At 43.3% G+C, this 22,237-nt stretch overlaps 1 protein-coding gene across 1 annotated transcript; it reads left to right on the plus strand.

Annotated features, from left to right (window-relative positions):
* The first annotated feature begins 2,171 nt into the window (after positions 1-2,171).
* On the plus strand, positions 2,172-16,842 carry LOC146969659 (uncharacterized). The gene is made up of 6 exons (XM_085804465.1): positions 2,172-2,483; positions 2,599-2,734; positions 14,440-14,722; positions 15,915-16,069; positions 16,303-16,582; positions 16,690-16,842. Exons 1-6 carry the CDS (start codon positions 2,172-2,174, stop codon positions 16,838-16,840), a joined length of 1,317 nt encoding a protein of 438 aa, XP_085660591.1. The 3' UTR covers positions 16,841-16,842.
* The last annotated feature ends 5,395 nt before the right edge of the window (positions 16,843-22,237 follow it).

Below are 22,237 nucleotides of genomic sequence, written 5' to 3' on the forward strand. Positions count from 1 at the left end.
CCACTGGGACAAACAATGTCGGTTTAGAGCCCCGTGGAGGGAAGAGCCCTCCTAAATGCAACCACTGGGACAAAAAGTGTCGGTTTAGAGCCCCGTGGAGGGAACAGCCCTCCTAAAAGCAACCACTAAAGTTACCCTAGACTGTGGCAAGTCCCACTGTCCTCTGACGAGGGGACAGAGCCTGAGGTAGGCGGCTGGGTGTAGTTAGTCCCGGGGAAATTGAGGGTCCCCCAAATTAACAGTGTCGGTTTAGAGCCCCGTGGAGGGAACAGCCCTCCTAAAAGCAACCACTAAAGTCACCCTAGACTGTGGCAAGTCCCACTGTCCTCTGACGAGGGGACAGAGCCTGAGGTAGGTGGCTGGGTGTAGTTAGTCCCCGGGAAATTGAGGGTCCCCCAAATTAACAAATAAAATTAAATTGTTGTACTGATAATTAATGTTTTTTTTTATATGTCTTATGAAAAGTGTTGACAGGATCTTTTTTTTCTGCACGAGAGATCGTGGCGTGGAGGACAACAGACAGAGAGGAAAAAAGAAGCTCACCACCACGGTAAAGAACACCACACCAAGGGAGATAAAAGGGAGGGGTTGCCTCAGTGTCAATAGATCTTGGATGATGCGGAGCAGTGTCTAGACAGAGTCAACAGCTGTGGAAACCTAACGGTGATAACGTAAACAGCTGGCTGCGGAAACCTCACGGTGTCAACGCAAGTGGCAGACTCTTGTCTTCTGATCAGTTGCCAGGGACGTATGTGCCATACTAACTGATCGGCTGCGCCTACCGCCCCAAAGATCGCTGGGTCAGTTGCTCGGAACGTAAGTGTCATACAAACTGAATGGCTGAGGTGACATTTTAACAATGGATGGGGAATTTGATAAGGAATTAGACAATGGGGGATGGGGTACATCGTACACCTGGAAGCCTCTTATGGTTCAAATTCAACTTGTGACTACAACAGCAGGAGTGCTATCAAAAGAACAAAAGAAAAAGAGGGACGGTATAGAGAGGGAGATTCGAGAAAAACTCGAAGAAGCAATAAAAGAAGAGGGAAAAGACAGCTCTGAGGTAGAACCATTAGGCTGCATTATCTGGGATAGGGAAAATAAATACAAAGAAGAGAGAGACAAAGCCAGGCAGGAAGAAGAAAAAGCAGGGCTAATACAAAAGAACAAACTGCAAAAACAAGCAAAACTGGCAGAGAAAACTAGAAAGTGGTGGATGGCAGCAGGACTCTGGTGGCAAAGCATCCAGCATTTACTGTAACTAGACAGACCAAGAAGGAAGGAGTGATGGAGGAAAAACAGCCACCTCCGTACGCTCCTCCAACCTTCTCACCCACAAAAGGGAGTAACCCACCAGGTCTGTACCCGGTATTAAAGGTGGAAGAGGGAGAGGTATTCGTGAAAAGCTTTCCACAAGCAGAAATAGAGACTCCATCAACCCCCGCAGTAACAAAGAGGAAGGAAATAAGAGGAGCACATGGTGAGAGCAAAGACAGCCTCCCATTTGCAGATAGGGAGGAAAGAGAAGGAGAACAGGAACAAGACGAAAGGCTCAAGAAAGTGTTATGTGAGATTGAACAGGAAGAGAAGGTGAAGAATGCGATAGAGAAAGAACGAAAGAATAGAGAGTTGCAACAGAGACAAGAATCAGAAGTTGAGAAGAAGAGGAAGAAACTGAGGGAGAAGAGGAAGAATAAAAAAGAGAGAGGGAGAAGAAAATCCAAAAAGGGGGACACCCTATGACTTTGAGAAATAGGCACACTGACGGGATCAAATATACAATGCCCCTTATGGCATCCGACCACAGTCATAAATATCGACCTTTTGGGTTGGGAGACATGCAGGCCCTAGTAGACAAACTACCCCCAGTGTCAGAAGGAGGAGCATTATGGTTAGGGAAACTAGACAGCCTCACCGCGGGTCAGACTCTGGCTTTGGGAGACTTCAGGGCGGTAGCAAATAGGTGTATGACAGGAGCAGATGTGAGAGAGATAGAAGAGGAAGCCAATACAGCTCGCGATTCAGATAATGTGCGTTTTACGTCTGTGAGTACAAAAATAAGCGAAGCAATGAGAAGCAAATACCCTCTACCCATGACTGCAGTTGTGCCCAAAATAAAGTGGGACAGCAACCAGAATCCCAGAGATTTTCTAGATAAATGTAAGGACATGTGGATCCGTCACACAGGGGCACATCCTGGGAAAGCAGGGCTGCAGAGAGAGTTGTACCGCCAGGCTATCCTGGAGGGGGTGCCAAAACCTGTAAAAGAAGCCATAGCCAACAACCCTGATTTGGCGGGAAGCGAGTCACAGGTGTGGGACAAGCATCTAGTCCACCACCTGTCCAGAGCCCAGGATAGAGAAAACCAGGAGGGTGAAAACCTCAAGGAGCTGCAGGCACAATTGCTTAAACTCCAATTAGGTGAGGCGCGACAAAAAGCTACAGAAAAGAAAAAAGAACCTAAGGTCGAGAAAGCCAAGGTAATGCTGGCCTCGGCGAGACCGGAGTTTCCGGATCTCTATCCGCGTCCCTCCTGGGAGGCCCGCCCGCACCCACCAAGCGACATGATGATGTACCAAGGGGGTTTCGGATCAGATCAGCCAAGGGGGCGTGGAGGCTTTAGAGGGAGAGGCGGCCGTGGGGACTATCAAGGGGGGCGGGGAGGAGGCGTGTGTTTCTACTGCGGAGAGCCTGGGCACTGGGTCAGAAACTGTCCACATCTACAGGAAGGGTACAGGGGTCGGGGGAGAGGAAGCGGCCCTCATTTTGGGGGTCACAACGGCAGGGGCGGGGGATCACCACGACAGATGCCCCTAACGAACGAACACTCCTGGGACAGCTGGGGACCGTCCAACTCCCAATGACACACCCCACAGAGAGACTCAGGCGGCATCATAACAGCAGATCCGATGCTGCCCGTCAGGGTCGACAGACACATCCTGCCGTTTCTGGTCGACACCGGAGCTACATGCTCCACAATGAACACCATCAGACCAGATACATTGTCAGAACAAACCACCACAGTGATGGGGTTCTCTGGGGAATCACAAACTCTGCCACTTACTAAACCGCTGCTAACCACCTTGGGGAGTCAGAACATTTGTCATTCTTACCTTTACTCACCCACGGTACCAGTGAACTTACTGGGACGGGACCTCCTGATTAAATTAGGAGCGTCAATCATGTGCGGCCCGGACGGGCTCGTTGTCACTCTCCCGGATGGTACCGCTCTGCCGTGCATCACACACCCCCACCCCCACGAAGGACAATATCTGGTGCAACCTGTCACAGAACAGTACGCTGACATGGGCCCTGCTAACTCCTGAAACACCAGAGCACATGGGTATCCTCTCTGCCTTCATGCGGTGGAAACCATGGATTGCCTCTCTCGAACCCTACATGCCTCCGCCTGATCCTCCTCATGTCACCCTGTTTTATGATAGAAACCAGACAGAATGGTATCAGGAACAGTTTCGTGAAAGACTACAGGGTGAAACGTGGGAAATTTCCACACGCAATATTTATATAGCATCAGAAGGTGTGGCAGCGGCGGTAAACCTCACAAATGAACAGTTAGAATGGTACAGGATGGGAGGGGAGGCTGTGCCACATGTGTCACTCGCAATACACCCAAGCCATCAGGCTAGGGAATTAGGAGGCATGATTAAAAGAGCTCTAGTTCAGACTGACTGGACTCATACAGATATACCTGGGGTACTGTACTCACACGCGGCTAAAACCTATTCCATCCAGGTCTCTAATACGGCTGTCCTGGAAGAGGCTCAAGTTTCTCGGTGTCATGGGAGGGAAAAAACAGATCACCCACAGGCAGTACAAATCATTGACTCACTACCACATACACTTTGGGCACAGGGACCTACGGATGTAGGTCTCACAAACTGCGAGCCAATATCATTTGCAGTCTCAACACAACGCCCGATCTGGGTGAGACAGTATCCGCATAAACCACAGGCTGAGGAAGGGATTGCACACACAATCCAGGGGTTACTAGCACAAGGGGTTCTAGAGCCCTCACAAGCATCATGGAACACCCCAATTTTGCCAGTAGAAAAGAAGGGAACTGGCAAGTATAGAATGGCACATGATTTAAGGGCCATTAATGATATCTTACACTTCTCTTAACACCCACTGTGCCTGTGCCTAACCCATACGTTGCACTGACTAACCTGGATCCTTCTCATGAATGGATTACATGTATTGACCTGGCAAATGCATTTTTCTGCCTCCCGCTGGCGGAGGAATGTAGAGACATTTTCTCGTTCACATTTAAGGGTAGACAACTGAGGTACACCAGGTTGCCACAGGGGTTTGCACTTTCGCCCGGCCTCTTTAACCAGGTACTAAAAGATGCGTTGTCTGGTTGTGAGATGCCGGAGGGCACGACATTGATACAATACGTGGATGACTTACTTCTGGCGGCTCCGACCGGAGCATCCTGTCTGGACGCTACAGAACAGGTACTGCGCCACCTCGCTAAGAAGGGGTTCAAAGTGAGTAAGGCGAAACTTCAGATAGCCAGGAAGCAAGTCTCATTTCTTGGTTGGGTAATATCTCAAAAGGGGGCAGGCTTATCACCTGAACATAGGGCGAGTATTTTACACCATCCACAGCCCCAAAAGGTGAAAGACATGCTCTAATTTCTGGGACTCACGGGGTACAGTCGACAGTACATTCCTAACTATACAGGTCTTACCCAACCATTACGCACATGCATCAGAGAACAAGGAATGCGGAACCTCAACTCGAACATAATGTGGTCCCAAGAAGCTGAACAGGCGTTCATTTCATTAAAACAAGCGCTCGCTACGGCAGCTGACCTCGCTACTCCTGACTACGCAACACCATTTTGCCTAGATGTTTCCGGAACAGAAGGTGTCATTAATGGCGTTCTGTTCCAGAAAAAAGGGGGAGAGAGAAGGGTACTGATGTATGGAAGTGTGATGCTAGACAGAATGGAAAAACAACACCCACAATGCACACAACATGCAGCAGGACTAGCGAAGCTAATTAAAAAAACTGCACACGTAGTGATGGGCCACCCACTGAGAGTACTGACCACACATAGTGTAGTAGCATATGTGAACTCACAAGCATTTACTTTGACATCACTAAGACAACAGAAACTGAGCAGGGTATTGGAAGCACCCAATATAACATACACACACGAAGGAATCAACATGGCAGAACGAATAGGAACGGGACAACCACACATGTGTGCAGAACAAGTGGTGAAGGAAGAAAAAGTTAGACCTGATCTACAGGCAGACCCAATAGAAGGGGGGGATCAATTTATACACGGATGGGTGTTGTTTCAGAGACGAAAAGGAAGGGCTCAAAGCAGGGTACGCAGTAGTACAAGAAAAACAAGGACAGTTCGAGGTAAGAAAAACAGACAGACTGACCGGACCACAATCAGCCCAGAGAGCCGAAGTTATAGCAGTAATAGAGGCCCTAAAACTAGGAGAAGGACAGAAAGTTAACATCTATACAGATTCAGCCTACGCAGTAGGAGCAGTGCACGTGGAGTTGGGGCAATGGATCAGGACAGGTTTTTTGACAGCCTCAAACAAACCAATAAAACATGAAGAAGAAATGAAAACCTTAGCAGAAGCGCTACTCTTACCTGAGCAAGTTGCCGTGATCAAATGTAAAGGTCACAACATCAGTCAGTCAATGACAGCAAAAGGGAATGCAGCCGCAGACACAGCAGCCAAAGAGGTCGCAGGGTACAATGCCAAACTGATACTGATGTGTGCAGAGAATGAAATAAGACACAAAACGGAGTTAGACAGAATAGGTGAAATGCAAAGGAAAGCCTCGCCCCAAGAGCAGACAGTGTGGAAAGCCAGAGGGGGAAACAACCACAGTGGAGTTTGGAGAGGGCCGAATGGCAGGTTGATAATTCCCCCAGGCTTACGACAAACAGCATTCGAAGAAGCTCATGGGGTGGGACACGTAGGGGTCACACAAATGATGAGAAACCTAAAAGAATGGTGGCATCCGTTTTTAAAAGATATGTTGAAAGAATGGCTGGGGGGTTGTCATATCTGTTCTAAATATAACTCACGGCCAACAATCAAGCCAGAAATAGGACGGTACCCTCTGAGAACCCAGGCAGGGGCGGAGATCATCATAGATTATACCGACATGATCGAAACACACAAGGGGTACCGGTATGTGCTAATGTGCGTTGACGCATATACAGGATGGCCTGAGGCGTGCCCCACGAAAAAAGAAGACAGCCAATCAGTGGCTAAATTCCTGATCAATCAGTATATTCCAAGACATGGGTTCCCTGAGAAAATTAGGTCAGATAATGGAACTCATTTCAAAAATCAGGATTTACAAAAGGTGGAAGCTGCTCTGGGGCTAAAACATTCCTTTGGAACCGTCTACCACCCCCAGTCACAAGGGAAAGTGGAACGCATTAACCAGACGGTAAAAAATAAGTTAGCCAAGATATGTGCCCAAACAAATATGAATTGGGTAGATGCTCTACCACTGGCACTAATGGCAATCCGTAGTGCCGTAAATCAGGGAACGGGGTTCACACCATTCGAGTTGCAGACTGGCAGGTCATTTCCAGGGCCACATAGTAAGTTCCCAGGGGTAAACACTGAGGATTGTGCCAGGCTAACGACCAAAGCTTATTTTGCTGAATTGCAAGGCCTGCTGTCAGCTTTCTCCAAACAGGTTGGTGAGAAAGAACAAGGAGGCAGCAGTGGAGCTGTACCTGGGGCTGAGTGGGTCCTGCTCCGAGTCATCAAAAGAAAGTGGACCGAGCCACGGTGGACCGGCCCCTTCCAGGTCACCGAGAGAACTTCACACACAGTCCGGCTGAGAGGTAAAGGGGACACCTGGTTCCACTGGAGCCAGTGCGCCGCATCCACGCATCATCTAGTCCTGACTCCCCATTTCTGGATTTCCCTGACAGGATGAAGAGCTTTCTCACTAGTGGAATCCAACTAACACCACGCCAGGGTCTCATATTTTCCCCCATTAACCCCCCACATCGTCCACCCCCTCCCATTCCACTGCGTCAGAAACAACCCTCGACCAAAAGCAACCGAGCCCCCCCACCTCCTCTGAATCATCATATCATTGAGTCTGAATGATATGTGCCGGGTCCAGGCTGCAATACTGATATCAAGAATGCTCTTTCCCAGGAAAAGTCAGGGCCCTATGGAGTTCAGGCAGCTTTCTCAATCCCTGTGGTGACAGGTAACAGAAAAGTGATCAAACTGGTGAGAAATAAAAAGGGTTCAATTAAATCTACCAATCTAGTGAGTATAGCTTGTCAACCTCGAAACTCACCAGTGTCTCCTGTTATCTCCACAAGGTTAGCTCTACTTAATATAAGATCACTAGCCAACAAATCCTTGTTAGTAAATGACATCATTATCACCTATAATCTAGACTTCTTACTTCTTAGTGAAACATGGTTGACTGAATGTAGCTGTGCTACCATCCTCAATGAGGTTGCACCAACAAATTTCAGTTTTATGAATAAGTGTCAAAGTGGTAAGAAAGGCGGATCTGTATTTCAGTGCAAGCAAACTATATTTGGTGATTTTAGCTCTTTTGAATATCTCTGTTTTTTAGTAAAGGGGGATCCAAAAGTTATCTTCCTAATTATTTACAGACCACCAAGATACCCAGGAAAATTCTTTGATGAGTTTGCCGAACTGCTGTCAGTTATCTGCACTGACTACAACTTTTTTATCATAACAGGGGATTTTAACATTCACATAGACAATAACATGGACACAAATGCCAAAGAACTTTGCTCTCTTCTTGACACTTTTGGCCTCTCCCAACATGTGAAAGGGCCCACACACACCCGAGGCCACACTCTGGATCTGGTTATCTCTAGAGGTGTTGACATTACTTCTGTTGATATCAAGGACTTGGCTCTTTCTGGTCATTTCTGTGTGTTCTTTGACTTACAGATAACTCCGGACATGCAGTTACCCTCTGTATCTGTTAGGAAAAGGTTCATAAATGAGAATACCAGTGTTAAGTTTATGGAGGCTATAGTCATGCCACCAACTCTGAGTGCAGAGACAGTTGATGAACTCCTGGATAATTTCAACTGCAAAATCTCAAATGTCATTGATACCATTGCACCTTTTAAAACTAAGATGACCTCGACTAGACAGAGAACACCATGGAGGAACATGGTAAAGGCTCTGAAAACAGAATGCAGGAAAGCTGAGCGTAAATGGAGAAAAACTAAACTTCAAATCCACAATGACCTCTACAAACAAAGTCTTTGTAATTTTAACCATGGGTTATTCAAGGCTAGACAGCAACACTTTACTGAAATGATTAATAAGAACATCAACAACACTCGTGCTCTGTTTGCTATGGTTGATAAGCTTACAACCCCCCCAAAAGAGATAGCTTCAGAAATCTTTTCCACAGAAAAATGCAATGAATGTGCTTACTTTTTCAATGAAAAAATCAAATCCATAAGGCTAAATATCAACACAAATCAGCAAAATAATACAATGATGCAATCCCTAAAATCACCTAGGAATAAATCAACTGTAATGTCAGAGTTTAATACAGTTGACCAAAAAACCTTAGAAGAAACAGTTCAGCATCTTGAAACATCGACATGTTGTCCTGACACAATACCATCTGACTTTTTAAAACTATTATAAGCTCTGTCCAAACAGATCTGCAGCAAATAATAAATTGCTCACTTCAATCAGGCACATTTCCTAAACCCCTGAAAGTAGCTGCCATCAAGCCACTCTTAAAAAAGAGATCATTGGATACTACAATTTTAACCAATTACAGACCCATCTCAAATCTTCCCTTTATAGCTAAGATCGTTGAGAAAGTGGTTTTTAATCAACTCAGCAACTTCTTGAACTCCAGTGGACTCTTTGACAAATTTCAATCAGGCTTCCGACCTCACCACAGTACAGAAACAGCTCTTATTAGAGTGTTAAGGTTGAACACTGACTCAGGCAAGGTGTCAGTTCTGGTCATGTTGGATCTCAGTGCTGCGTTTGACACTGTGGATCACAGTATACTGCTGGACAGGTTGGAAACCTGGGCAGGACTCAGCGGGACAGTCCTAAAATGGTTCAGGTCCTACTTAGAGGAACGGAGTTATTTTGTGATGTAACAACATCTATTGCACGTCTGTCCGTCCTGGGTGAGGGATCCCTCCTCTGTTGCTCACCCTGAGGTTTCTCCGACTTTTCCCTGTTAAAAGGGTTTCCATGGAGTTTTTCCTCAGTCGATGTGAGGGTCTAAGGACAGAGGATGTTGTTACGATGCCATGTAAAGCCCTTTGAGACAAACTGTTTGTAAAAACGGGCTATACAAATAAAATTTGCCTTGCCTTGCCTTGCCTTGCCTTATCAATCCGATCGAGTGGCTATGACATGTGGAGTTCCTCAGGGGTCAGTCCTTGGACCCCTTCTGTTTAACCTGTATATGCTGCCTTCAAATTCTACAGAACTCTAATGTCAACTATCATAGTTATGCAGATGACACACAGATATATCTTGCACTGTCTCCAGATGACTGTAGTCCAATACAGTCATTTATGTCACTGTTTAGAGCAAGTCAAAAATTGGATGAGCCAAAATTTCCTTCAGTTAAATCAAGAAAAAACTGAGGTAATTGTTTTTGGAAATAAAGAGAAGAGGGTTGCTGTCAGTAAACACCTTGAGTCACTGTCTTTAGAAACTAAAGACCAAGTCCGAAACCTCGGCGTGCTGATAGACTCAGATCTGACCTTCAACAGCCATATCAAATCAGTCACCAAATCAGCCTTTTATCAACTTAAGAACATATCCAGAATTAAGGGTTTTATGTCCCAAACTGATCAGGAGAAGCTGATTCATGCTTTTATCTCCAGTAGACTAGACTACTGTAACGGTCTTCTGACTGGTCTCCCCCAAAAAAGTATCAAACAGCTGCAGCTCATTCAGAACGCTGCAGCTCGAGTTTTAACCAGAACAAAGAGATCAGATCACATCACCCCGGTTCTTAAGACCTTACATTGGCTCCCAGTCAGCTACAGAATAGATTTTAAAGTTCTGCTACTGGTTTACAAATCACTAAATGGTTTAGGTCCAGGATACATGAATGACATGTTAGTAGAGTATAAACCCAGTGGAGCTCTGAGATCTACTGACTCAGGTCAGATAGTGGAGCTCAGAGTTCAGACCAGACATGGTGAAGCAGCATTTAGCTGTGATGCTGCACACAAGTGGAACAAACTACCAGCAGAACTGAGATCAGCCCCAACTGTAAGCACTTTTAAATCCAGGTTAAAAACATTTCTCTTTTCACATGCTTATAGCTGAGAACTTAAAACTTTATCTATTTTTTTTTCTTTTACTTTTATTTGCTCTTGCTTTTAACTCTGTTTTTAGTGTTTTGTTTGTTTTTATTCTGTCTTATGCTTCTTTTTTTAATGTTTTGTCTTTATGTAAAGCACATTGAGTTGCCTTGGTATGAAATGTGCTATATAAATAAAGATGCCTTGCCTTGCCTTGCCTTACAGCAGAGCAGAGTGACTGACAGACCCGTGCTTTGGACCAAACACTCTATATAAGTGATTGCCGTCGGAAGATATAACTATTTAAGGGTGCGTTCCAAGCAGGCTTTTGAACCACGGGAGAGACTTTATCCTGTCCTCAAGACCGGGAGGATCAGATGGTTTGGTGATGAGGAACGTCACTATCTGTCAGCAGGTCAGCTCCACGCAGATACTGCACAAACTTTATTTTGTAAGACTAGATGTTGACTTAAACAGTGACATGTTGGATATAAACACTAAGCACTCACCCTTATTTATAATGATTATTGAGTTACAGTGTTTAATTTGTGCCAAGATCCGGCACCTCGCCAGTTGGGACTGTACCTATTTGCAGAGGTGTCAAAAGTACATTCTGAACTTAAGTAGAAGTTGTAGTATATTATCCACCTGCATTTTTGCTTTAATATCTTGATTTATCTTATGTTCTTCATGGTGTTTTCTTAGCCTAAAGGTTAAGGGGTAGGTCAGAGGTCATTCACCATTTGGATAGGAACTTCATTTGTGATAAGTAACAGTTTATATTCAAATAGAATAAATATAAATAAATGCAGATCATACAAGAGAGAAAGGCACACATACAGTCTTTACAGCAAATATAAAGATGTTTGGATTATGTGTTCAGTAGTCTAATAGATGAGATAATGAGTGATTCTTGTGAAATGTACCCTGAGAAATGTGTTCCTTGTCATTCACCTTTTTCTGTGGGCCATGGTTTTTGGGGATACTTATCTATGTTTAAGTTAGCCTGGTCAAGAGGTTAAATGTCAGAAAGCATAGGTTAGATTCTGTTTTTAGATCCTGTCTTTGTCTGACCATCTTAGTCAAGACTACAGTATATCCTTCTGTTGGAGAAGGTGGAGTTTTAGAATTAGAAGCGTTTTTGAACACTGTTCTTCTTCTTGTAAATAAACTCTTTTTGAATGTGTCGGTGGTGAACACTTCTTTTCATCAACACATCAATATACCACAAAGTGTTACTAAGGATGTATTCACATCTGGTTCATTTGGAGCAGTTGTTCCAAAACAGGGAGCGTTTTACGCCAGAGATTGTAGCGGTTTCGTTGCTGAATCGGAACAAAGAAAATTAACCACAGGTGTGAATATGCCCTTAGTCAACTTCTAGTCTTACAAAATAAAGTTTGCACAGTGTCTGCATGGAGCTGACCTGCTGACAGATAGTGACGTTCCTCATCAGGGACGTGCACATGACTAGAGGGGCAGGGGCTCAACATCAGAAAAGGGCAGTATGTACAATTTTTTCAGGCCTTAATATCAAAATAAATAAATAAAAATAAATTAGTTACTATGTAGTCGGTAGAGAAAGCCTGCACGCCTTCAGGACTGCAGTCAACATGCTGGACCAATTTCCCAACTTCCCGAAACAGAGTCATGACTTCTGAACTGGTAGGCTGAGGCTAATATGGTATTGGGTGCACATTAACATGGCTTGCAGAAAAAAAAATAGAAGTAGGCTAAGCCTACAGGCTACACACACACAACCAAGGAATGACTACTGTGACTGCTACTGTGCATATTTCAGAACAGCAGCAATATTTACAACAGCAAAGTCACAATTACCAGTAACTCAACATCTGGAAACAAATTCAAATAGTCAGTGAAATCAAGCTGAGTGAGTGATTCCTCCTGTTGCTGTTGTTCACTACATTCAGGTGATGTTAGACAGAGGACGGGGTGGGGCTTAACTCTTAACAAGCAGTCAGCTAAACAAACACAAATGGGCGCTTTTCTGAAATATGGCTCATATTAAACTCGTTGAATAAGTGGACGGCGACTTGTCAGAACCGACAAGGAAGTTATGTTGGTGGATTTATAACTCACAAGATTCGACACAAGTCGCTCCACTGTCACGTCTCATCTATGTGCGGTACACACAGAGTTATCGACGAGGCAGCAGCTTCTACTTCTCTCTCTCTCTGGACGTGCATGTGAGGGAGCGCGCACCGCGGGGCAGCCCCCCCCCGTGTGTGGCTGTTTTTTTTTCACCAAGGAGTGTTTTGGGTGAAAAACTAATGCTTGCAATCAATGCGTTGAGTTTGACCCCTCACAAGTTACTCAAAGCCAAATTAAACATTTTGGAATTTTATGAAAATCCACGGGTACCTTGGTCAAGTATCTGATAAAATGCCCTTACTATAAGGATATAAATCTTTAAAAGTGAGGCAACAAAATGAACACGCTGAAAATGATGATTTCTGCCTGGAAATAATCCTTGGTTCTCCCAAAAATCCAGTTCGAGATATGGAAACACATGACCAAAGCACGATATCTATAGATACAAGGGTGTTTCTTGTTTCACTACAAGGGTTGTGTAACCAATCATGGTCCTCTGCGTTGTATTTGGTATGGACTTCCCCGGGTGACAATGCAAACCCTTTTGCCAAGAGGTCAATAACTGCTTGGCAGTCAGGTTTGCACGTCTATTATAGGTGAGTGAGTGAACTGCAGACCTCCCGTTACAGTTGCATCAGACATTTATAAATCCACCATATTTTTATATAGTAACATCAAGTTAAAACCTGTCTTAGCATAAAGTAAAATAGGTTTGTTCAACAGAGAGCATTGTAGCAGTGTATAATAAAGAGCAATACCAGAACATCACTGTAGCATAACATAATAGCATAAAGCCTACTAAATTCTAGCTGTTTTAGTCTTTGTCAAATATAATCAGTATAACATGTAACTTAACGTTTTCTGCATTGTGTTAGTTTTGTGAAATGTGAGAAAAATACTGTCAATCATTACTAAACAATCAAGTTTCAGGTCTAATATTGCTTATTTTCTGACAAGCTAAGATTAGTTTTGTCATTTGGTTTGGTTTGTCACACAATTAGCCGTATAGCCTATACTCCTCGCTCCTTCCGACTGAAGCTACCACTAAGTGATATATTGTGTACCATGTTATGCTTTGTTTTGTCCTTGTCTAAATGTTGTTTTAGTGTGAACCGCGGGACTGCAGATAGAAATTAGCTTTAGAGAAAAATCTGGGATATTTACATTTTGTATGTTCATGAATATGCAGAGTCCTGTTACAATTTTAAACAAATGAAAACATTTCTCATCATAAAGTTCATCTTATCTGATTTTACTCTAAGCCATGTCATAGGCTGGAAGACTGATGTTTGAATCCACAATCAGACGACATCCAAGAGGCTGTCTTTACAGCTACCAATCAGTGACCTGCTTTATTGTTCAAACGAATCTTTCTTAAGTCACGAGGAAGAACAAATAAGATGTGGGTATAAATATCCCCCTCATCAGCACAGAATCATCAGCGACTTCTCACCTGCAACTGAATTTACTTTGCAAGTCAAGGTAAGGTAAGCTAAGAGGTTAAGTAGCATTGCTTTTAAAATCACAATGTTGGTGTTTATTTAATTGTTGTGTGTGTTTGGCTAAAGGGTTCATGTATGTTTGTTATTTGCAGCATGTTTTACACACTTGTCTTATAGTATCTCAGATTGTTGAGGGTTCGGTACCTATTTCATTACATCTGTTTAATGCAATTCTTCTCTCCTCAGAACCAGAACAATGAAACCCAGTTCAGCCCTGCTGCTGCTGCTGCCTCTCCTGGGGATGTGCTCAGCTTATAACTACAGTAAGTGAAGTATTATCAAGTGTTAGAATTACAGTAGTGTATGTAGACTGCATGTCCTTGTAGTCACCTAAAATAAATGATGAAGTGTTGTGCAGTCAAGGTCATTGAGTTTGCAGAGCTGTGTCCAGTGATAGAACAAATATTCAAATATTTTAAATGAAAGACAGAAACACCACAGTAATGTGTGAGTGACCTCAATAACCAAATGTTATGTCATTTTTCCCATTCACAGAAAATGTGGCTCTGCGTGGTAGGGCGACTCAGTCGTTCCTCGGTAATCCGTTGGGTGTCGCCTACAATGCCATCGATGGAAACCGGGAATCAAATTATTTTGCTGGTTCATGCACCCACACCGTCACACAGACCAATCCCTGGTGGAGAGTGGACCTGCTGGACTCCTACATCATCACCTCCATCGTCATCACCAACAGAGGAGACTGCTGTGCAAATAGACTCAACGGGGCACAGATTCATGTTGGCAACTCTTTAAGACACAACGGCCTCGCAAACCCACTGTGAGTCCTCGTTGGTCGTAAATGATGTAGATGAGAAACCTAACTTTGCTCAAGAATGGGCTGTAACGAAAACCATACTGCAATTGCAATTCGAATCAATTGCCTGCCATATCACAATTTTGATAATACTCTATTTTTGCTTGGAAAAAGGAATTTGAACTTATAGCTACAGTGGCATTAAAAGTACCATCCCAGGCGACTCATTTTTGGCAAAATTTTGGCAAAATCATAAACATCTGAGTATATCTGGTAAGTATTAGACAGTAATCGATGACATAAGTGATTTGATGGGATTCTCCCATCAGAGTGGCGTCCCTAGCAATGGTGATTCCTGATTGGACCGGTTGGGTGGGTGCTTATCAGTTGTGCAACCTGCATATGGACTAGCCAGGTCCTACATCTTGCCATTTTTGTCCATTCTTCATATGGCCTGAAGCCATAAATCTCTTCTTTTCTGTCCCACTTGCTTAACTATTAACATTAACAGAAATTTTGACCGGGGGTGGCCCAAAGTTACAATAGAAGACAACAACCCTACGTCACTTGAAAGGCCACACCCCCTCACCGGTGAAAACAAAGGAGAAATCGTTGATGTGTTGCAGTGTTGCAGTGTGGTATATTAACTTAAAAGAACCCAACATAAGGTTTTCCCTTCTCTCCTTAAGCAAGTGGAAATGAAATGATCTCCAAAAGACATAAAGTTACAGACACATTCCCTTTACATTTTAAACTATATCATTTTTTTAAATTCTATATAGTAGTAGCCCCCTCTTTTGGAAACTATCGCAGTGTACAAACAGCTTGTCTGATGCCAATTGGTCAAAGTTATCTGAGAGCTCAAATCTTCTGGGTTTCCCATTCTTTTGCAGGCTGTTGCTTGTATTCCCCTTTTCACTCTAAAATTGTAGAAGACAAAAAATAACACACTGATATTGTTTAAAATATTGTTTCATGTTTAACTTTATGCCTTTTGGAGATCATTTCATCTTCTACTTTCTGAACTGTTCACATTAACAGAAATTTGGACCAGGGCTGCCCAAACTTTTTGCATGCCACTGTATAGAGAAATAAGTAAAAAGCAGGTAATAAAAGTGACTCAATAATTGTCTATACTACACTACTCTGCTCCACCCCTTCCAATAATGATACAACAGTATTAAAGCGCTGCTTCCTCTCTCCCTCTCTCTTTCAGGGCTGCTGTAATCCACCAGATCCCAGCTGGCAGATCTCATAGGTTTCCTTTCACCGCACGTGTGGAGGGACGTTACGTGACTGTGTCTCTTCACGGTCAAAAGAAGGATCTCACACTGTGTGAAGTGGAAGTCTACGGTTACCGCTCTCCAACTGGTGAGACATCGTTGCCAAGGCCACAGTCACAGCAAAATTCAAACCACATTCATTTCATACATGCAAACCTCATTCACATCTGGTTATAATTGATACCTACTTGTTAAAACAACAATTATGCTAATAGCAATACACTTTAGGGTTAAGACATACACACACTATTTTTCAGCAGATAGCATTGAGGAGAACTAAATGTTTGATGGCTGATGTCTACAACTGTGCCCTTTGTGCAGGAGAGAACCTGGCGATCTATGGGAAAGCTACACAGTCTTCACTGTATCCCACAGGCTTTCCATCTAATGCCATCGATGGGAATCGAGCCGCCAACTGGTACTCCGCTTCCTGCACTCACACAAAGCTGGACCTCAACCCCTGGTGGCGACTGGACCTGGGCAAAACCTTCAAGGTGTTCTCTGTTGACATAACAAACAGAGACATTGTCTCCACCAGACTCAACGGAGCTGAGATCCGCATCGGAGACTCTAATAAGAACAATGGCAACAGCAATCCAAGGTAATCTACAGCCTATTGATGAAACCTGTACTATAACTAGCTGTCATACTGGAACAATATTCAAGATCAATCAAAAAAAGTAAACATATTTTCACTTATCTTCTTAGATGTGCTGTCATCTCAAGCATCCCCGCAGGTTTCACCAAAACGTTCCAGTGTAATGGGATGGAAGGTCGCTACGTCAACATCATCATTCCCAGGAGACGCGAGTACCTGACCCTGTGTGAAGTGGAAGTGTATGGCTCCAGACTAGATTAGGTTAGAGGGGCCACAGCTGCATTAACCAGGCAAAGGCCCAAGAGCCAAAATGACTCCACATTATTCGGGTTGTTTTTCATTTCTTTTGATTGATTCATTTCTTTGATTGATTCATTTCTTTTGATTGATCTTTTTCAGTCCTAGTGAGAAAAAAGACGTTCATCTGGAAGTAACCAACTCACTCCTCCACACAGGCAGGCTCCACTGGTTCCAGATAAACAGTGGTTATGGTTATGTTTTGGGGGTTAGGAGGGCGAGTCCTAGAAATTTGACATATTTGAGCATTTTATAAAAAAGTAACACAATAGTTACTTTTCCTGGTAATTATTTATTTTTATAATGTAGAAATTCAGTTACCAACTCAGTTACATTTTGGGGAAAGTAACAAGTAACTATAATTAATCAAATGTAACGTGCCCAACACAGCTAATAACTGATAGATCTGACTCAAACTGGCAAACAACAGAGACTGATATATGAGGTGGTTCCTGAGTGGGAGGGGCAGAAGATGTCTGAAACGCTGACAGGGAGGTGGCAGTACACCGGACTATTTTACTATGTTATTGAAATCACTATGCATGTAAGTTGTTGCATATAAAACAACATTAATCATTTAAATAAAATATCACTTGCATTCATTTCTTATGGCTCTATCTGCATCTTTTCTATAATGAAAACCTTTTTTGCACAGGGCGCCTTTGTTTCCAGATGCTTGTACCTGTCGTGGTGTTTTCTTCCATTATGCTACAGCCACACTGTTTCTGTACAGCTTTGCCCTTTATATCAGCAAACATACTCAGTTTACCCACCATTTTTGGGGGGTGAACAAGTGGGGAAAGGACTCATACTCACTTGGCCCTTGATTGACATGCCAACCCCTGGCTGTGCATTGTGGGATTTGTAGTGTATTAGTGGTGCATGCAGTGTATTGATGGGCTCTTTTCATCCTCTCAAAACAGCCCTGTTCAGAACGGCTGGTTTCAGTGCCTGTCCCTTTAAATGCAAATGAACAGAGCCTGTATACATTTATATAAAATCAAGTCTCTCCTTATATAATAACCATTTCCCCCATCTTTTAGCAAATAAGTGTTCTTTCACTTTCAACTTGTATGTGAGATGTTCCATCACTAGTATATCGTCTATAATTGACATCCATTGTTTGTTACAAGGGGGGTCAGTCTTGAGCCAGTTTTTAGTAATGGCCTTCTTCACAGCCACCAAAAGAAATATTAATCAGATATCGGTCTCCTATATGCACCGATCCATCCAAATGTCCGAAATACAGAACAAGACAAGACTTAGGAATCACATATCCCAGCACATTACAGAGAACTGAGTGAACATTCAGTCTGAGGACAGACACAGGATTAACAAAGTGATCAAAAAAGCAGGTTCTATCATTGGTTTGCCTCCTGACTCCTTAGAGGTGGTCATGGAGAAGAGGAAACTCTGCTGCATTCTGCACAATAAGGACCACCCACCCAACTCTATGTTTTCTTCCATGAACTGAAGAGTTCTTTTAGCAACAGACTGGTGATGCCGCGATGTTCCTCAGAAAGATTCAGGAGGTCTTTTGTACCTGGTGCAGTGAAGTTTTTTTAATGAACATTGTTGTTAATTATTGTTGTTTTCTGTTGTGTGCTATGCTAAGTAATGCATTGCACTGCACTTATTGTACTGCCTGAGTTGTCAATGCTTGTCATGTTGTAGTATTGTGTGTTGGATGTTGTGCGTACAGAGTGACAATCAATTTCCCTTCAGAGGGATTAATAAAGTCAACCAACCAACCAACCAACCAACCAACCAACCAACCAACCAACCAACCAACCAACCATTCCCCCAGAAGGGCTGTACATTTGTGCATTTCCAAAAGATGTGTGTGTGATCTGAATCTATGTCATCACACAGTCTCCAGCATGGCTGGTGAGTACCTAACTGTTTGCTTTTGATTCTAGGTGTGATAAAATATCCAATTAGATTCTTCCAATTAAATTCTCTCCATCTCAGTGACTGTGTAGTAGTTTGGTGTGCTTTCCACAAATCATGCCATGTCTGTTCTGCCTCCCGCCAGCAGGAGGCACTGTTGTTTTTTGTGTTCATTTTAGATGTGTGACAACAGCTAACAGGAAATGTGAGGGAGAGACAGAAAAAAGAGAGAGGTGATAGAGGTGTGCTTGTGTCTGCGTCCTTCCATCTTTGTTGTTTTTCAGAAGGCATTGTCTGTGAGTATTTACAGTGTTCAACATATTTTCAAGCTGTATTGTTGCTGTTTCCGGTTTGGAGACATTTGAATTTATCACAGTTGATTGAGTTAGCATTACTGGCATGATTAGCTACATAAAAAGTAGCATGTGGTTTATTGCTTGCATTTTATTTAACTTTATACAATGAATAAGCAAGTAAACTTGGTTTGTGAATTTCTCTGGTACTTTAAAGGGGTAAATTACCTAAAAGCTGTATTTTATTATTTTTTCTTGCAGTTTCACTCTGTGGTCTTGTGAAGGTAAACGTCTAAATAAAGAAGACAATACACCTGTCATCTGTCCACGAGTTTATCTGTCTGCTTAGCTGTGTTCAGGCCGAACAGTGAGAGCAGAACAAGTCTCATTCGCCAATATCTTCTTAAGAATCTTCTTAGATTCTTTCTTAAGTTGTTCTTAATTAAGAAGTTCCTTAAGAAAACCCTACGTCAGATTCATCAACGTGTTCGTAAGCCTCAGAATTGTTGGCAGCTGTGTTCTTATGCCATCTCCTCGTAAGTTGAGGGCGTGTGCCAGGTGAGTCTAATTAACCCTTATGCCTGATGGGGACAAAAATGTCCCTTATCATTTTTCAACTCTTGATTGTCTTGCAGTGGTTAGAGTTATTGCCATGAAATTTGGTAAACGGTCATCATTTTTCACAAAAAAAAAAAAAAAAATTGGAACGATACACCTAACTACCCTAACTAAAAAAAGGTACACTCTTACCACCTGGGGACAAAAATGTCCACGGACAAAACACCATAAAAATAGTATACCTTCATATTTTTTTCCAGTTTTTTTTGCATAGATCTTCTAGTCTACTTCTCCTCTATTGATCCATACCAATTATTCAATTAATTTCAGACTTTTAACCCCTTAAATGCCAGTATATAGGGTCCTACGAAAAAAAAATGGGTAAAAACGCACACAAAAAGGGGGCTATTTTCAAAATACTGAATGCAAACTGGATATGTTGGGTGGGGATTTTACCAGGCTTGGACATGTCATTGATTAGTAACACACTTGATTTGAATGGATTTTTATTTTTTTTGCAATCCCATTTTCCACTTTTTACGCACACTCTTACCACATGAGGACAAAAATGTCCACGGAAATAACGCCATAAAAATAGTATACCTTGATATTTTTTCCAGATTTTTTTGCATAGATCTTCTAGTCTACTTCTCCTCTGTTGATCCATACCAAATATTCAATTAATTTCAGACTTTTAACACCTTAAAATCCAGTGTATAGGGTACTAGGAAAAAAAATCGCAAAAAACGCACACAAAAAGGGGGCTATTTTCAAAATACTGAATGCAAACTGGATTTGTTGGGTGGGGATTATTTCAGGCTTGGACATGTCATTGATTAGCAACAATAATGATTTGGGGGAATTTTTAGTTTTTTGGTAATGTCAGATTAAAAGAAACGACTATTTCCCCATTATCCTTTTAATGAGGAAATAATGACATAAAAATACTATAAATCTCACATATATAGATAAGGTGGCCTCAGACACACAGTCATGCATGCACACACGCAAGCATGCATGCACGCGCACGCACACACACACACACACACACACACACACACACACACACACACCCCTCAACAAGGCTGCTCCCGTGAGCGACTGTACGTTATTTCTAATTCACTCTGATCCAGGTGTCTGTTTGAAGTAAGGATCAAAGTAATAGTTTAAATGTCTATTTTTACATACAGGCCATATAGGTCATCATTTTTCACAAAAAAAAAAAAAAAAAAATTCGAACGATACACCTAACTACGCTAACTAAAAAAAGTTACACTCTTACCACCTGTGGACAAAAATGTCCACGGACAAAACGCCATAAAAATAGTATACCTTAATATTTTTTTCCAGTTTTTTTGCATAGATCTTCTAGTCTACTTCTCCTCTGTTGATCCATACCAATTATTCAATTAATTTCACACTTTTAACCCCTTAAATGCCAGTATATAGGGTCCTACGAAAAAAAATGGCTAAAAACTGCTCCCATGACCTAACAACAATATGACCCGCAGCAGGGCAAAATGTAAACACACCACCACTGAGTTCATTCAGCTTATTCAGGGATGGCACACACACATACACACACACACACCAGCCTTGGTCTGACGTTTTGTCCATGGACTTTTTTGTTTGTGGACATTTTTGTTTGTGGACATTTTTGTCCGTCAAGTGGTTAATGTGTACGTAAACTGAGGATGAGCTGGAGAATGGAGTCTGGAGTCCTCTCCTTCCTCCACCCCCCATGAAGAGATCTCCAGTGCTGAATGCCCTTCCCCCCCGGCCTGACAGCTCAGTCTGACAGCTCAGTGGTTAGTGAGGAACGCCCTCAGCGGTTGATGAGGAACGCCCTCAGTGGTTAATGAGGAACGCCCTCAGTGGTTAGTGAGGAACGCCCTCAGTGGTTAGTGAGGAACGCCCTCAGTGGTGAATGAGGAACGCCCTCAGTGGTTAGTGAGGAACGCCCTCAGTGGTTGATGAGGAACGCCCTCAGTGGTCGATGAGGAACGCCCTCAGTGGTTAGTGAGGAACGCCCTCAGTGGTTGATGAGGAACGCCGTTAATGAGGAACGCCCTCAGTGGTTAGTGAGGAACGCCGTTAATGAGGAACGCCCTCAGTGGTTAGTGAGGAACGCCCTCAGTGGTTAGTGAGGAACGCCCTCAGTGGTTAATGAGGAACGCCCTCAGTGGTTATTGAGGAACGCCCTCAGTGGTTAGTGAGGAACGCCCTCAGTGGTCAGTGAGGAACGCCCTCAGTGGTCAATGAGGAACGCCCTCAGTGGTCAGTGAGGAACGCCCTCAGTGGTCAGTGAGGAACGCCCTCAGTGGTCGATGAGGAACGCCCTCAGTGGTCAATGAGGAACGCCCTCAGTGGTTAATGAGGAACGCCCTCAGTGGTTAGTGAGGAACGCCCTCAGTGGTTAGTGAGGAACGCCCTCAGTGGTTAGTGAGGAACGCCCTCAGTGGTTAGTGAGGAACGCCCTCAGTGGTGGGTGAGGAACGCCCTCGTGTGGATGTGGAAGGACAGGCAGGTCAGACTGGTGCTTCCCAAGCTGTGTTTACATTTTGCCCTGCTGTGATTTATGGCTCATATTGTTGTTGTTAGGTCATGGGAGCGGGCATGA

This window comes from Trachurus japonicus, chromosome 17 (genome assembly GCF_045865225.1).
Source record: "Trachurus japonicus isolate A0001 chromosome 17, Traja_1.0".
NCBI lineage: Eukaryota > Metazoa > Chordata > Actinopteri > Carangiformes > Carangidae > Trachurus > Trachurus japonicus.